This window comes from Littorina saxatilis, linkage group LG2, assembly GCF_037325665.1.
Source record: "Littorina saxatilis isolate snail1 linkage group LG2, US_GU_Lsax_2.0, whole genome shotgun sequence".
NCBI lineage: Eukaryota > Metazoa > Mollusca > Gastropoda > Littorinimorpha > Littorinidae > Littorina > Littorina saxatilis.
The window spans coordinates 74,486,569-74,504,595 of record NC_090246.1 but is presented as its reverse complement, the minus strand read 5'-3'; the positions used below and the strand labels follow the sequence as shown (position 1 = coordinate 74,504,595).

General features: G+C 41.1%; 1 protein-coding gene across 2 annotated transcripts; it reads left to right on the top strand.

The window, feature by feature from the left end:
• The first annotated feature begins 4,066 nt into the window (after positions 1-4,066).
• Positions 4,067-16,069, top strand: LOC138959709 (mucin-22-like). Of its 2 annotated transcripts, XM_070331301.1 has the most exons (5): positions 4,067-4,369; positions 4,923-5,009; positions 9,088-9,822; positions 12,295-13,146; positions 14,643-16,069. In XM_070331301.1, the coding sequence occupies exons 2-5, from the start codon at positions 4,958-4,960 to the stop codon at positions 14,915-14,917; spliced, it is 1,914 nt and encodes a 637-aa protein (XP_070187402.1). In that variant the 5' UTR covers positions 4,067-4,369; positions 4,923-4,957; the 3' UTR covers positions 14,918-16,069. The 2 variants fall into 2 exon arrangements, with proteins under 2 accessions (XP_070187402.1, XP_070187401.1); XM_070331300.1 differs by having other exon boundaries at positions 4,067-5,009.
• Positions 16,070-18,027: the final 1,958 nt, after the last annotated feature.

Here is an 18,027-nt window from a genome sequence, read left to right as displayed (position 1 = left end):
TCGTGTCCTAGTTGCCTATTGTCAATTGTTTCATGTCATGTATTTTGAATACAATTTTGTTAAAACCAAAACTTAAAGTTCGATTCTGAAAATCTGGGAGCAGTAATCGTCGAGACTAATACAACCGGGTTAGCCTTAAATCGTAAACCGAGACGGGTCGAGCTGGTGTCGGCGAAGCATGTCGTCATAAGACATAATCAACATAAACCGATTTTCTTTATTTTTTTGAACATTTTCAGAATAAACATTCAGGAAACGATAAGGAATACAATGCTTGTGAAAACTCAATTTTATTGACAAATCTAATGAGCAAACTACTAAATTAATGTTTAGCTCTCGAGCTTAAAAATGCAATATCATAGTCCAGCCTGAATCAAACGACGTTTGACCAAAGAAAAGAACCCGTCCTGCCGAAGGACGAACATTGGTCAATGACTTCGCGGGAATAGTCACTAAACACTCGTCCCAACATATTTAGGTGAGCTTCTGCTGCACTGGGCCAGAAAATAAAACAACAATGCTATCAGTCGACATTTTATACCTTGCACCCCAATCACACACAGACGCAGCTTCTACTGCGTTGTAAATGTGTCCGAGAGCGTGGCCAATCGTGGGCCAAACGTGGGAGGATCTCCATTAGCGTGATTTGATCAAGGTGAGGTCGGGAAGCTGCACGCTCTCCCCAAGCTTGCACAAAAGCCGGGTCGTGGCCTACAGAAAGCGTAACAAAGTCTTATTAAGAACGTAGCGGGAACGCCATTTTGGTACAAGCAGCGCGGTACCATCGTGGTGAGATCTCTGTGGTCGTGATAAAACCACCATCGGGTCCCTTCATATTCGAAGGTGGGATATAATCGCCATCAAAATCCAGCACATTGCAAATAATAAAAACTACATCAAGACTGTACTGCGCCACGACCCGACTACGCTTGTTTTAAGCGCAGCTCCAAATATGCGTAGGGAGAGCGTGCAGCTTCCCGATCTAGCAGATCCCACTCCGACTAAACCACGCTCAGGAAGATCCTCCCACTTTTGGCCCACGATTGGCCACGCTCTGGATTTTGACGGCGATATGCCCCGATTTCATAACTTTTTCAGATCGGCGTGATCGGCATGGTTGTGGTAAGGACGTAGCGCTGTGTGACGGGGCCCTTACCAAAACACAGGGAGCGAGAAAAGAAGAATGAAGGAAATGGACCGCGAGAAGAAATGTCGGATATAATAACGTTGCGAACGCACTAACCATGTAAACAAGCAATCAATCAAGCAGGCAAGCAAGCAGCCAGACAACCAGTCCCCTCTATGTCCTTGATTATTCATCGTTCTTGTTGTTGATAGCGCAGGACGTCAGGTGTTCCGCAAACAGGGCATCCGACAGGATTACGGCACTCAGTTCCACACATTTCATTCAGCCCAACGACTCATCGATCTTGAACAATAACAGAGCAATCGCCGTTTCCAATATGTTGCGATTGTCCTGAAAGCAATCACGTAAAGTTAAGGGAGGTTACACATAAAAAATACAGATAATTGCGTCTCGACGTCAGGATAGCAGAACGGCAAACAACAGAGCACTAAACCTCATGCTATTCAAACAAACATGTTCGTTAATAAAAATCCATTTGCTTGACGGATCGAACCCGGAAGTATCTCCATTACTGCGAGATATGCGAACACCAATAAAGATTTGGACGGAGTCACGCGCCGTGATTTTCTGCGTTATGTATCAGGTTCCGCCTTTTGTTTACAGTTGGTCTCTGTGCATTGCGTAATCAAAACAGTCAACATTGTATCCCCGGACGTGTGCGTGGGTGCGTGTGTGTGTCTGTGTGTGTTTTTGAATGTGTATGTGTGTTGTGGGGGTTAGGGTGTGTGTGTGTGTGTGTGTATGTGTGTGTATGTGTGTGTGTGTGTGTGTGAGGGTGAGAGATAGAGAGAGATAGAGAGAGAGAGAGAGAGAGAGAGAGAGAGAGAGAGAGGGAGAGAGAGAGAGAGAGAGAGTGTGTACCTTCTTTGCATGTACATACGTAAATGATGTCCAGCCAATCAGAATGACAGCTACGCCCACCCGCTAAATTCTATAGATACTTTTGTTCCCGCAGCTGAATAAACAATCGTCCAGGCTTATACATGGATTAAGAGCATCCTCAACCTTACTGAAACTCAAAATCCAAGTTGCTTCCTGATGACCATTGGAGATTGTTGCTGAAATCATCTGGCTGATTTGAATAGACGTCAGTTATGGAATAAATTCAGCAAAACAGTCTCCCTTTGCACAGAAAGCAGTCAAGTCGTTGATTTTTCAACGTGGGTACAGTTCTAAGCGCAGGGATTTATTTATTATTTTTTTATATTTTTTATGCAATTTATATCGCGCACATATTCAAGGCGCAGGGATTTATTTATGCCGTGTGAAATGGAATTTTTTGCACAATACATCACGCATTCACATCGGCCAGCAGATCGCAGCCATTTCGGCGCATATCCTACTTTTCACGGCCTATTATTCCAAGTCACACGGGTATTTTGGTGGACATTTTTATCTATGCCTATACAATTTTGCCAGGAAAGACCCTTTTGTCAATCGTGGGATCTTTAACGTGCACACCCCAATGTAGTGTACACGAAGGGACCTCGGTTTTTCGTCTCATCTCATTTTTAGTATGTGTCTAAGTGAAAGGTTGCTCTTATCGATTGCAAAAGGATGTACAGATACACTGTGACATACAAGACGGTCTAAGCAGGAAGGAAGGTAGATTTAAAGGCATGTAAACATTCAGCTCACCATATTAAATCTGGCTAAACAGTGGGAACATTTTAATGAATTAATTTCGTTAAAGCCACTAGTGGTAAGGTCAGGTTGGTTTGGCAAGGTTTTAGACATGCATGCCACTCTCTACAAAACGAAACATAACAACTTAAATACTAACAATTACATAATACCATTAACACAGGCATGCACTCCTTTACGGACAGAGCTACTGTTCAGAGATAAAAACGTACCCTGTGCTAACATACAAAGAAACACGAAGCTCAAAACATAATCAGGACTATATGTATGTATGTGTGTGTGTGTGTGTGTGTGTGTGTGTGTGTGTGTGTGTGTGTGTGTGTGTGTGTGTGTGTGTTTACATGCATGTGTGCGTGCACAGCGATTACCAGAAAACTACCATAAGCTACCTTGTTTACGCCCAGTATCGAGTAAACGCCCACTTACTTTTGGTCAAATTTTGCGCACAGAGTACAGTATCTAGTAAACGCCCACCCCCCAGTTTCAAACAGTGGAGTAGTTAAGGAAAATATATAAAAATAATCATTCAGTCTGCTGTTATTGTTGTTTTTCAATTGTTTCCCTTCCTTGAACATGTTTCGGGGAGTGGACAGAAAAAGGATTCTAGAGTGGCGAGAGAATCGCAATACATGTTTGACTGGGAGGAAAAAGAAGAAACGGAATCTTCATCTTGGGCGGGAAGTGATGTCTGAAGAGGTTGATTTACGTGTTCTTTGATTTCTTGACTAAGAACGGGTAGAGGGCCGTGTCATGAGGAACAAAGATCTTTTGAAGTTATAAACTTGTAAACAGACACTAAAGAAACAAGATTTTCTTCATGGTTTGATTGCAGAAATCCTTGTGTGTGTGTGTGTGTGTGTGTGTGTGTGTGTGTGTGTGTGTGTGTGTGTGTGTGTGTGTGTATGTGTGTGTGTTTGTGTGTGTGCGCGTGTGTACCTGCCGGTGTGTGTGTGTGTGTTGTGTGTGCGTGTGTGTGCGAGAGAGAGAGAGAGAAATAGAGAGAGAGGGAGAGAGAGAGGGGGAGATAAGGAGAGAGAGAGAGAGAGAGAGAGAGAGAGAGAGAGAGAGAGAGAGAGAGAGAGAGAGGGGGGGGGGGAGGAAAGTTTTGTGCAAAAACGCATCCTTGTAACACTTCTATGTCACATGACCAAAATATCGTTATGTTGGCTCAGGAACCGCTCCCGCAAAGGATATAGTACTTAGTAAACGCACACCCCCAAATTTGGGGCAAAATTGGTGCATAAGGGGAGGGGGGGTGGGGGTGGGCGTATACAAGGTAGTTTACGGTACTCCATATGACAAAGGACATTTTATTACAATCCTTTTGAGCTACAAGCCTTATAGAAAGAAGAACACTTTTTTTCTCCGTATGTATCAAAGAGCGCAAAGCTAACTGCGTCAAACAAACTTTGAGTAAAACAAAATGCGACGACACTGACTCTTTCACTCGCGACTCTGAGTTCACTTGTCTCGCTCTGTGTCAGTCAGGTACTTGCAACAACTTGGCTTTTGCACACTGTCGACGCTTTTGCATGGAAGAGAATACATCCTCCTTCGAGTTGATTCACAGGAGACAGGGTAGGCTTTTATATTTTAAAGACATAAGGCTGTGAGCATTGATATACAACAAAAACAACAACAACAACAACAACAACAACAACAACAACAACAACAACAACAACAACAACAACAACAACAACCAAGAGAGAGAAATAACAAAGAAAAGAAAGAGACTAGGAAGGGAGGGCGAGATAAAAAAAAAAGGAAGAAAAAAAGGTAAGAAAGAGCAAAAAGGGACGAAAGAAAAAAGAAAAAGAAAGATAAATAAGAAAGAAAAACAAGTTTAAGAACGGAAACAAATACAGAACGAAATATTAAAAGAAGAAGAAGGCAAGAAAAAAAGAAAAAGAAAAAAAAGAAAGACAAAAAAAAGAAAGACAGCCAGACCCGACCTACAGACACAGAGAAGAAAGAAAAAAAAAGAATTCTAGACAGAAAAAATACATAAATAAAGCGAACAACCGTTGTAAATCACAAGGACACATACATGATTATTAATAAGCCTGTAGCCTTACACACTAACACTTAAGAGAAAACTCTTTCTGTGTGTGCATTTTTCTGTTTCTTTCAGAATCCGCGAGAGAGTATACTGCTTGACCACCCGGCATGTGTACGTTCTTCAGTCTCCTTCTGTTGGTATTCCTCCGTTTAGAACAGGGTGAGTACAAGTATGGCGATTTCCTTTCAATCCACAGATTTACAGATTCAAAACACAAGGTACACGCAGAGACATACATTGAATCTATCTATGTCTCTGGTACACGCAAGTCCAAAACATGCAACCAGGTTTATAATTTGATTCCAATTTTATATATATTTTTGGGGGACCAGATTTTCCATTTACTTTCAGCTGAAGTATAGAAGAGCCCTTGAAATGTATGTGGAATGAACTAAAATGGTATTTGTCATTTCGAGTAAGGAATACAACATGGCTGACGTTTCACTTTGTGTTTTTGTTGGAGGGCTTTGGCAGGTGATATATATATGCATTTCAGAGAAGAGCCGAACCCTTTGCGTTTAAATTTTGATGTGCTGTATTTAAAAAAAAATCATTGGAAAAACTTCCGGTTTGTGGATATAACACGAACACTAAATGATGTTACCTGCAAAATCTGACTTGTATAGAATTAACTATGCAATTTCATCTTTGTTTTATTTTGTTCATATGCTTATTTATGTTGTTTAATAGGGGGTTATTAGTGCATTTAAATCCCAGGTTAGAATCGTTTAACACTTTGTGCATAGGTTTATTTACACAATATGTATAAATCTATAGAAAGAAAAGGGGTTAACTTTTTTCATAATTGTTTTGTTTGGGGGGGGGGGGGGGGGGATGTGTGTCCAAATATAATTTTTTTCCTACAACACTGTAATTTCTTATGTGATCGTCACTGAATTTTTTTTAAAATTGATCAATGATATATTTTCTGGTGTAGAAAATTGAATATAAAGTATCAATATACAGTGGAACCTCCCGTAACGACCTCTCCCAAGAACGACCCCCTCTTTTGCCGACCGAATTTCTCGGCACGGATGCCTTTTACTATGTAACTAACCTCCCAAGAACGACGACCTCCGTTTTCAGACGACCGACCTACTATCAAAGGGTCAATAACGACTTTGACCTTTTTATCAGCGAGTGTCAAAGTTCGTAATTGCCCAGCACACACACGCAATAAATAGTCACGCATCAAGAGTCAGGAGTGGTGGTCTGTCGTCAGCGGTGCGTGCAGGTCGAGTGGCCTACGGCTGTCCTCTTCTCACCTTTTGCTGTCACAATTGAATGACTGCCCTTGAAGTAGGGAAAGGGGGGTGGAGGGGAGGGGAGAGAAAGGGAGTGGAAAGTGTTGGTAGGCGCAGTTTGAACAACAACTCAATAACGAAGGCGTCAATATTGCCCATGACGTTCTTTTTGGCTAGTTTGTTTGCGTACGTATTGAGCTCACCACCTGTGTAGATGAATAATCCTGAATAAACAATGGAAACACTCCCCTTGACTTGAGTTTGTGAGTTGTTTTGTGTCAACGCGCTCTGTCTTAGTTCAACTTCATTTTACATTTTGAGAGGTTGTGTGTTAACATGGCGACCGCAACAAAAACAAGTCGCGTAAGGCGAAAATACAATATTTAGTCAAGTAGCTGTCGAACTCACAGAATGAAACTGAACGCAGCAAGACCGTATACTCGTAGCATCGTCACTCCACCGCCCGTGGCAAAGGCAGTGCCCGTGGAATTGACAAGAAGAGCGGGGTATTCGTTGCGCTAAGAAGGATAGCACGCTTTTCTGTACCTCTCTTCGTTTTAACTTTCTGAGCGTGTTTTTAATCCAAACATATCATATCTATATATTTTTGGAATCAGGAACCGACAAGGAATACGATGAAAGTGTTTTTAAATTGATTTCGAAAAAAAAAATTTGATAATAATTTTTATATATTTAATTTTCAGAGCTTGTTTTTAATCCAAATATAACATATTGATATGTTTTTGGAATCAGCAAATGATGGAGAATAAGATAAACGTAAATTTGGATCGTTTTATAAATTTTTAATTTTTTTTACAATTTTCAGATTTTTAATGACCAAAGTCATTAATTAATTTTTAAGCCACCAAGCTGAAATGCAATACCGAACCCCGGGCTTCGTCGAAGAGTACTTGACCAAAATTTCAACCAATTTGGTTGAAAAATGAGGGCGTGACAGTGCCGCCTCAACTTTCACGAAAAGCCGGATATGACGTCATCAAAGACATTTATCAAAAAAATGAAAAAAACGTTCGGGGATTTCATACCCAGGAACTCTCATGTCAAATTTCATAAAGATCGGTCCAGTAGTTTAGTCTGAATCGCTCTACACACACACACACACAGACACACACACAGACACACACACGCACACACGCACATACACCACGACCCTCGTTTCGATTCCCCCTCGATGTTAAAATATTTAGTCAAAACTTGACTAAATATAAAAACACCCGAAAACTGTTGACGCTAGAAGACAGGATCAAAGTCATAGAAAGAAGCAATATGGGTAAGACTGCGATCGCAATCGCTATATATAAGTCTTGGAGTTGGAAAAACACAGATCCAAACCATTATCAAAGACCAGGAAAATATCCAGAGTCAACTTGTATACTCTTAAGACATGTATAACTACTTACACGTATTATACCACATATTTTGCAGTCTCATTGTGTTTAATTCTGTGTGTGTGTGTGTGTGTGTGTGTGTGTGTGTGTGTGTGTGTGTGTGTGTGTGTGTGACAGTGTGTGTGTGTGTGTGTGTGTGTGTGTGTGTGGGTGTGTTATCTGCCTGTTTTCAAATGGGAGCAAAAGTGGTACATGTATAACGAATCCAAATCCCAAGGGACATAACTACGGAAAATCAAAAAGACAACAGTTGCTTCCCCTGTCCAAAAAATTAAAACCTCCCAAACTCCCAATAAAGACCCCTCCTTTTTACGACCGATTTCTCTGGACATTTTCAAGGTCGTTAGTGGGAGGTTTTACTGTATCATAATTTGTTACTTTACCAAATGTATGCGGAATGTTTTTCATGATTGTCAAAGTCGTAAACGGAAAATTGTCATGAATTTAGTGGTAAAACTTATATTACACTGACCCTTGATCAAATCATAACCAAACTTGAACAAAGTTAGTTATATACAGTTACAAAACAAATTTCTCCCAGTCCAAGCCCAACCCCTATGTCTTGACTGCAACAAAACAAAACAGCGGGTTCTCACTTCATTGAGTGGTTGATTTGATATTTTGTGCACATGTTCTTCTCATATGCAAAATAAATCGGCATTAGAACAAATGAGGGTCACCTTATCAACTATTTATGCATGCTGTGTTCACACTGAATACAACACGAGCCTTGGAAGAGCAAACGAGGATTCAGAGCATTAGTATACACAGTCATTTGTAGGTTTCTTATGATTACCACTATAGCTTGTTGGTGATTCTAAGTTTGTTTGAATTATGTATTGTATCAATTGTAGAATAACACACTGTTTATACGAAATTATTGCAACTTAAGGCAACCCCGATAAGGTTAAGGATAACCTAGAAATATTGGACTTCTTTGTTTGGAACATTCACAAACAAGTTAAGTTCGGTGTTGATTGTTATTACTACCATTAGTCTGGTTTTAAGCCTTCCCCTATATATTTGAGTTGGCTACAAGACGCTCAGTAGCTTTTCCGTACGACACATGGTCAAAATTCCTCAAACAACAAAAAAACACCGTGGGCCGAACTGGATGCAAAATGGTAGTCGGACATTTTGGATTCCGGACTCGCATGAAATCAATAAATGTCGTGCATATTGATATTTTCATAAATGTCAAGGTCTCTTCGGTATTTCAACTGAACATAATATGAAAATCTGATAAAACAAGATTTCGGAAGCCCAATGAAAACAATTACATTTTCAGTCAACACTGTTTATATAAACCATTCACGTGTCGTGAACTCGATCTTTTCACCTTATGTTTCATTGTGAGTTTCTTACCTGACAACTTTTCGAATTTGTAAGGGCCTTAGATCAATCATAATTCTGTTCTCTTCTACTTCTTCTCCTTCTGCTGCTTTTTCTGGTGCTACTGCTCAAATTAGCATTATTACTTTAAAGGCAGGTATTGTTTTGTTTTCATGTTCTACTTCAATCCCTCCTCCTTCCTACAACTATTGATTTCAAAAAGCCAAACCTATTTCATTCTCTCTTCCGCAGCTCCGTGCACGCAGGTCCTGTCCAAGAGCGACGATGACTACACACCAACACACCTATGGCAGCTGGACTCGGCTCACCACGGTCATAGCAGTAACTCCCACACGCTCTACGCCTTCCTCCACGACGTTACTCTCGCCCCTGGTCCTTTCAACGCCACCAGAAACGCCTCCCTGCAGTTCGGAGGCACCTCATCCTCTTACGTGGACATTCCAAACAACGGGGAACTGAACGCCACTTCGGCCTTCTCCTGGATCATGCTGATCCGACCGACAACCGTCGCTGCTGGAGGAGAGAAGATCATCCTTGAGTACTGGGACGGGACTGGAGGTGTTCGTCTCAAGCAGAAGGACAGAGAGCTCACAGCGGAGGTCACCGACACCGATGACAACGTGCACACCGTGTCAACCAGCGACAACGTGCTGACAGCGGGACAGTGGAAGTTCATCACGCTTACGTTCATAGGCTTTGACAAGAAGAAAATGAAGATTTACTACGCCGACTACAACGAACAGGACGTCGACAAGTCTGTAGAAATTGGAGTTCCTGACAGGACGGTGGCCAGAGGAACGAGTGACGTCAGATTGGGTATGTCCGTGGACCCCTCATTGTCCCCCTTCTCCGGGAACGTCGGCTGTCTGAGGTACTATGAGGCCATGATCGAGAAGTTTAATCAAGATTATTACACGCTCAGTTGTGATCCTGAGTCTACCATGTTTCTCCTCGACAGCCTTAGTGGTGAGTTTACTCTTTTCGTTTTAAGGCATAAGACATGCAAGAACTGTATTATCTCGACTGAGAAATTTAAAGTGCACGCTCATATGTCATTAGGGTATACGTAGATTACTTTGTCGTTGCACTTTGTCGTTGTCTAACGGCTTCCCTCTGTGGGACACTAATGATAGAGACACACGTCCTTTCTTAAAATTGGAGAGGGCTTTGGGCAGCAAAACATGACACATCAAAAAGCATTTCATTGATCTGCACTTTTCAAAGGAATACAGTAATATTGGGAATACAAATAAATTGTCATCATTTCATGACTTTTCATTCATAACGAGCAGGGTAACAAACAAAAACAAAACAACAATGTTCGTAGGTAACAACTCGACGGTTTCCATGGGTACGGGAAGACGATTTAAATGGATAATCAAAATCAAACCCAATGAATACGCTCGGAGTTTGTTCGTTGGCGTTTCTCAGACAACGACATCAACATTTGTCTCGCAGTATTCGAGTGAATTCCAAAAATGAAAGAACCGAAAAGTCAGAACAAAAACAACGTATACAACCAATTGACCATGGTAACAAGAAGAGCAAACGCTCGATCGAGTCACTTTCGCAGTTCTGAATATTATATGAGGCATCAGATGGACAGGAAGAAATTGCTATTCACAACACAATGAGTCACGTTCACATAAAATTTGAGCCCGGTCACTTTTATAGTTTCCGAGAAAAGCCCAACGTTAAGTTGTGTGTTGCCGAACAGAAAAGGCTAGTTATCTCCCTTGTTTTTCTGATAACGTTCGTAAAAGGCTACAGATGTAAATACTTTGATGTAAAGAATAATCCTACAAAGTTTCAATCACATCCGATGAACTTTGTCAAAGATATAAAATGTCTAATTTTTCCTTTGACGCTGACCTGTGACCTTGAAAAAGGTCAAAGGTCAACGAAACCATCGTTAAAGTGTAGAGGTCATTGGAGGTCACGACTAAACAAAATATGAGCCCGATCGCTTTCATAGTTTCCGAGAAAAGTCCAACGTTAAGGTGGTGTCTACGGACCGATTACATAGACCGATTACAGAGTCACTTTTTCTCAAGTGACTCAAAAAGGCTTTAAATAAACGCATGAAACCTACCCAACCAATAGCCTCTCTTTTAGTTAAGCCACTGAGACTGTGTTTGACTGTTTTGCGTCACACGTGTATAGGGAGACGAATGAGCTTGCTAGTCGAAACGATTGACCCCAGATATCCACACATGCTGACCATGACATCGCCAATCCTAGCCTGTTTATAAAAAAACTAAACACCGACCATACTTTCAAAGTTTAATAATGTCAACAACTAACAAGAAGAGCAAACGCTCGATCGAGTCACTTTCGCAGTTCTGAATATTATATGAGGCATCAGATGGACAGGAAGAAATTGCTATTCACAACACAATGAGTCACGTTCACATAAAATTTGAGCCCGGTCACTTTTATAGTTTCCGAGAAAAGCCCAACGTTAAGTTGTGTGTTGCCGAACAGAAAAGGCTAGTTATCTCCCTTGTTTTTCTGATAACGTTCGTAAAAGGCTACAGATGTAAATACTTTGATGTAAAGAATAATCCTACAAAGTTTCAATCACATCCGATGAACTTTGTCAAAGATATAAAATGTCTAATTTTTCCTTTGACGCTGACCTGTGACCTTGAAAAAGGTCAAAGGTCAACGAAACCATCGTTAAAGTGTAGAGGTCATTGGAGGTCACGACTAAACAAAATATGAGCCCGATCGCTTTGATAGTTTCCGAGAAAAGTCCAACGTTAAGGTGGTGTCTACGGACGGCCGGCCGGACGGCCGGCCGGACAGACTAACACTGACCGATTACATAGAGTCACTTTTTCTCAAGTGACTCAAAAACCGTGGAGATAACAACTTTGACTAGCTTGACTGGTTGACCGACTGAAAACTGTCATCGCACTTGTCTGCGATTGCCACCGTGCTATTGCCGGGCGAGTGGGGGTCCTGCACATGCATTTCGAAAACTTGGTTCACAACATAGCTCCCTGTCCATCATTTTGCACACAAACAAAATGATGACAAAAACAATGTTTGATGGGATAATGACAGACAAGCTTTTTTGTCAGTCCCCGGGGGGGCATATTGCTGTCTGTTTCATCTTAACCAACCTCGGCCTCCGGCCTCGGTTGATAAAGATGAAACAGAAGACTATATGCTCCCCTCGGATCGACAAACAGCTGGTCTGTCAAGAACCCTCCACAGACGTCTACAATGTTTTTTCAAGAACATGATGCTCAGAATAACTGTAGGGTTAGGGTTAGCGTTAGGATTAAGATGAATGTGATTTCAAAATACTCTTGACAGTATTGCAAACGCGAGTCACGAGAGAACCCAAAGTAAAAAGTCACACGTACTACAATTGTCGCCTTACATTTTGTTAACTATTGTCTAACATTATGCTGTATTTCTATATTTCAGAGCACACGGAAAACAATATCAAAAGTACGACTGTTGTGGTAACAACCCAAGGCGACGAAACAACGGTACAGACAACTCAGCCAGAAGACGCGACCGTACAGACAACTGAGCAAGAAGAAACAACTCACCAAGAAGACGCGACGGCACAGACAACTCAGCCAGAAGACGCGACGGCACAGACAACTGAGCAAAAAGAAACAACTCAGCCAGAAGACGCGACGGCACAGACAACTCAGCCAGAAGACGGGACCGTACAGACAACTGAGCAAGAAGAAACAACTCAGCAAGAAGACGCGACCGTACAGACAACTCAGCCAGAAGACGGGACCATACAGACAACTAAGCAAGAAGAGACAACTCAGCCAGAAGACGCGACCGTACAGACAACTGAGCAAGAAGAGACAACTAAGCAAGAAGACGCGACCGTACAGACAACTGAGCAAGAAGAGACAACTAAGCAAGAAGACGCGACCGTACAGACAACTGAGCAAGAAGAGACAACTCAGCAAGAAGACGCGACCGTACAGACAACTGAGCAAGAAGAGACAACTAAGCAAGAAGACGCGACCGTACAGACAACTGAGCAAGAAGAGACAACTGAGCAAGAAGACGCGACCGTACAGACAACTGAGCAAGAAGAGACAACTCAGCCAGAAGACGCGACCGTACAGACAACTCAGCAAGAAGACGCGACCGTACAGACAACTGAGCAAGAAGAATCGACAGTTCTGACAACTCAGCAAACAACAGGCGTAAAAACAGAAACGACACAGACATCTTTCTTTGGGACAACTTCTTATGAAATCAGCTCCGCAAACCCTACGAGTGGCTTCTTCAATAGTGCCATGAATCGTAAGTTATTCTCTTTTTTAAACATCCTTTTTGTTAATGGCCAATTGAAACTCTAGGTACGTTGTTAAAACATTAGGGGCCGGGGAGAGAGAGAGAGAGAGAGAGAGAGAGAGAGAGAGAGAGAGAGAGAGAGAGAGAGAGAGAGAGAGAGAGAGAGAGAGAGAGAGAGAGCGAGATCAAATCAAATCAAATTTTTATTTTACGAGGGTTGTGGCATAAGCAATATAAACGAGCTTCTTTTCAACCAGCCCTCGCCCAGAGAGGGACTATTCTAATCTTAAATACATATACCGGTATATACAAACGTAAAACAATTACAAAAAATAAGCATGACAGTAAAAAATAAAAAAATAAAAAGGACTATATACACGTTGTAGGCTATACAGTATACATTCTTGCGTTATGAAACACTGATGCTTTATGGACAGATATGATCAATATGAAAATAATCAGAACGAAGTCTTCCATCACTGTGACTTTTCGTAATTTGACATTAAATGTAATGAGAGGTGTTTTTTGAAAGTATTGAGACTTGTTGGGACTCGAACTGATTCCGGGAGAGAATTCCACAAAACGCTGCCAGAATAAGCTAAACTTGATTTAAAGAGATCTATCCGCGGAATGGGGACGTTGAATTTTCGGCTTGGTTTGGCTTTACATTTTGTAATGAAAGCACGTGGTGCATGGCCGGAAAGGATTTTGTGAAGGAGCACGCCTTTATTTGATTTAAATCTTTCTTTTAAGGGCAAAATCTTAAGTTTTTTATAATCGTCGAAAACAAGACTGGATTGTTTTAATAGAACTGATTTTAGTGCTCGTCTGTGTAGACTAGAGAGAGAGAGAGAGAGAGAGAGAGAGAGAGAGAGAGAGAGAGAGAGAGAGAGAGAGAGAGAGAGAGAGAGAGAGAGAGAGAGAGAGAGAGAGAGAGAGAGAGAGAAAATGCTCGTCTGTGTAGACTATACATAGAGAGAGAGAGAGAGAGAGAGAGAGAGAGAGAGAGAGAGAGAGAGAGAGAGAGAGAGAGAGAGAGAGAGAGAGAGAGAGAGAGAGAGAGAGGATAATGAACGAAAAGCCGGTCACACCTTTTGTTTATTTGATGCATATAAAGATTGCCACTGGTTCGTAAACTATGTTTAACGTATGGTTTACCATTGTTTGCTGATTTCTCTTCGAAGACATCCTTTTGTATTTTTCTCCCTACTCTTGCAGATGCCAGGATACATGTTCAGCCTCATTCCGCTTTCTTTCTCATCTCATACTTTCAGCTTTGCTCTTGAAGTTGTTTTATGAACAGGCAAATTTCATGTAACAGGTGAGCAACTGCTCACTGCCTTTTTGTGGCCATCATAGTCTCTCTCTTGCAACAAATATATTTATACTTTATATGTCACAATTGACACTCAGCTATTTTATTTATTGCCTTTCTCAACGACACACTCTTAAAGTACACTTTCATTACAAAGTAACTTTGTTTTAATCTCTGTTGTTTGTTTTAGCTGAAAGTAATGCGCCAAGAGATACGTGCGTTACACTCAGCCTGGAGCCAGGGACAGGAACCACCTTCACTTTCACGACCACCATCTTGGCGGATGTTCGCTTAAACAGCCTCAGCGCATGCGTAGGGATGTGCGTTTCCTCTTCCGGTTGCCGAGCGATCGCCGTGGAAAAGACGGTCAGAGATTCCAATTCTCCAGGGAGATGTCTTGTCGCCGGTCTAGGATACCAAACAGCAGGAGACATACAGTTTTATTTTTATCGTTTACGTTTGTGAATTTCGGCGAAGGCTGTGAGCTGCTGTTGACAACCGAGACACATCATACTGTTTTAATCATATTTCGGTGGACGTGTTGCATTTGTTGATTTGCAAGAAGATCGCTCACCGAGTAACTTTTATTTGTGCCGTTTACTTGTGTGACTTTCCGCGAAAAATGTGAAAAGTTCGTTGCTGTTTTGTTTTGGCAACCGCAGCACATTTTCTGTTTGCATCAAATTGTTTTGTGACAATAAAACGCGCAGTGCGCGGTGGTAAGCAAGAAGATCGCCGACCAAGTTTCATTTGTGTCGTTTACTTTCGCGAGTTTCGACGAACAATGTGAACTTTTCGTATCTTGATAATGTGTGAACTACATCTTACTGATTTAATCATTTTGATTTCTGGAGAAAAAAACCGCATCATATGAATCATGATGGTAAGAAAGAAGATCGCTCACCGAGTTCAATTATGTGACTTTCAACGAAGTCTCTGAACACTTCATTCCTATAGCATTGGACACCCACATCTGACTGTTTAAATTGTTGTAGTAGAGAAAGAAACCGTAGGAATGTGATTGCTAGTAAGAAGATGGTTTACCAGCGGCTGCACAGGCTGCAAATGACGATTGATTTAATTCAGCCAAGTCCATTTTGGACCGGACATTTTCATTTTGTTGCTTAAGTCCTTTACGCCTGGACATCTTCCGAATATTTGTTATATTGCTAATGCTTACTGCAACACAGTGTGTTTGCGAGTGCGCGCGTGAGAAAAAAAAAGACACACACACACACACACACACACACACACACACACACACACACACACACACACACACACACACACACACGCACGCACACACAGAATAATGTTTTTGGTTTCGTTTGCTGTTTGGCAAGGCTCAAATTGCCTCTAATAATAAATCACATCTCCTTTTTGATGTCCGACTTATTTTCGACTTATCTTGTTTGACTGATTTAATGTTTTGAAGCCTGCTGTTCTTGGTATGAATGTCAAACTGCTGTTCAAATCAGTTCACCTTCCCACTTAGCAAATCAACAAACATGTCACAAAACAACCAATCAATCAACTAGCCATTTAATATATAAACCAGTCATAACCAAGGTAACTAAGAAAATCAAACATAAAAAGAACTTAAATAGCAATATAAATTATAGAAAAAGAGAAAAAAACCTAAAAAAGCACAACACGAGAATAAAGAATAGAGCGGATAAGAGGTTTGTAAAGGAAACAAGCAAGCAAGCAAGTCACTCATTGAGTAAGTGGGTGAGTGAGTGAGTAAGTTAGTAAGTAAGTAAAGTGCATTACTCATCTCCAAATATAACTTCTAAACAACTTTTTGACAAACTGTAACTGAGATTAACTAAACAAGGTAATGTTTTTAAAGGAAATTGACGAGATGTCACAGTTGTGATGCATATATTATTAATCGAATCTGGAGAGATAACCAAGTCAATGACAACTATTCTTTTTAAATAAAATCTGCAAGGTGACTGGTTCAGGAAGAAAGAGAATTGAGAACGAGAGAGAGAGAGAGAGAGAGAGAGAGAGAGAGAGAGAGAGAGAGAGAGAGAGAGAGAGAGAGAGAGAGAGAGAGAGTGAGAGAAAAAGAGAGAGAGAGAGATTGAGATAGAGAGAGATAAAGAAAGAGAGATAAAGAACGAGAGAGAGAGAGAGAGAGAGAGAGAGAAAGAGAGAGAGAGAGGGGGGGTTTGCGGAGATAAGTTTGCTTTGGTTTAGAAGTGGTTTGTGTATACCGATACCACAAAAGGTACTTTTCGCGCCAATCTTTCTTATTTGCCGTCAAAAGATGTAGCCTTCAGTTGTCACTGGATCGGTATTGAGGCGTCGTTATTTTAACAAAGCATTGTTCTGTGCAAACAAGCTCTAAAAGCGAGTCGAGTACTTTTTCGTTTCGGCTCGCGTGGATCAAATGTGCACTACAACGAAAGTGAAGAGTTTTTGCTTCGTCACAGAAAAGGACGTTAATTCACACTCAAGAATTGATACCGAATACAGAAAATTGTATGAGTTTGCTTCATCTAACTTTGAAGGAGCAAATACAGGAACCTCACCTAAGTGTGCTTCTTTACATGTTATTGTTTGTATGTTGTGTATCTTGTTTGTCCACTTTAAAGGCATACTAACGCACTCCCGTGTTTACAAAGTGTAGTTTGCCCAAAATCGATGTCAAACGCACCATAAGACCATATAATGACGATATGTCACCATGCGCGGACCAAAATACATGCATTACAGCTTGTTCTAGCCTCTGAAAAAGTGAGGATGTCAACAAAGCCGCGGAGTTCTCTCCCTTGCATCAACGTTACATGTGTTGCCAAATCTATAAATAGGACGATCCAGATCAAAATGAAAATTCAAATATCTCAACATTTAAGGGGTCCTAGACCACAATATTTTGCAGGGAACTTAATTTAGCATGTCTCCAGCTGTTGGTAAAGCAATTAGCGTGTATAGTCATCGAGTATATATGGCTTTAAAGATCCATTGATCGTGGCTTTAGGTAAATGTTTTTGTCAATAAATCATCGTCCCACAAACGAACAATTTTTGAAGCCTCTCCTTCACATTTCTTATTTCATGTACCGTTCGACTCCCCCCCCCCCCCCTTTTTTCTCTACCCCTCTCTTTTTCTACGTTTGCGAATTACTTACCTTTTGATTTGATGTGACACTTTCACTACAACAGTGCATGTCACTTCCTGTAATGTTTCTTTGATTATTATTTAACATATTTTCAAGGGCTGGCATTAAGAAAGGTTCATTATGGGCCGAAATACTTGAAGTTTTGAGTTGGCGTGCACCTTATCCTCCCACCTACTTAGACGAATCGACTTGTTAAAATTGTTTGCCCATTCTGCCCCCACAGCATATTTGATTCTTATGAAAGGATCGAATAGCATTAGCGGAAGCAGAAGCAATCGGAGAAAAAAACCAACCACACACACACACACACTCACAAAACATCCATACAGGGTAAAAAGACTCAGTCAACATTTTCATTTTGCAATGAAGTGCTTTTAGACCAAAGAGGTGCCATAACATGCCGAAAACATCTAGTCAATTTTTACTACATGTAAAAACAGAAGGA

Coding starts and splice junctions, on each gene's coding strand:
- LOC138959709 (XM_070331301.1), top strand. CDS start 4,958: ATGTGTACGTTCTTCAGTCTCCTTCTGTTGGTATTCCTCCGTTTAGAA. Junction 9,823..12,294: donor TCTCCTCGACAGCCTTAGTG/GTGAGTTTACTC, acceptor TCTATATTTCAG/AGCACACGGAAAACAATATC. Junction 13,147..14,642: donor CTTCAATAGTGCCATGAATC/GTAAGTTATTCT, acceptor TGTTTGTTTTAG/CTGAAAGTAATGCGCCAAGA.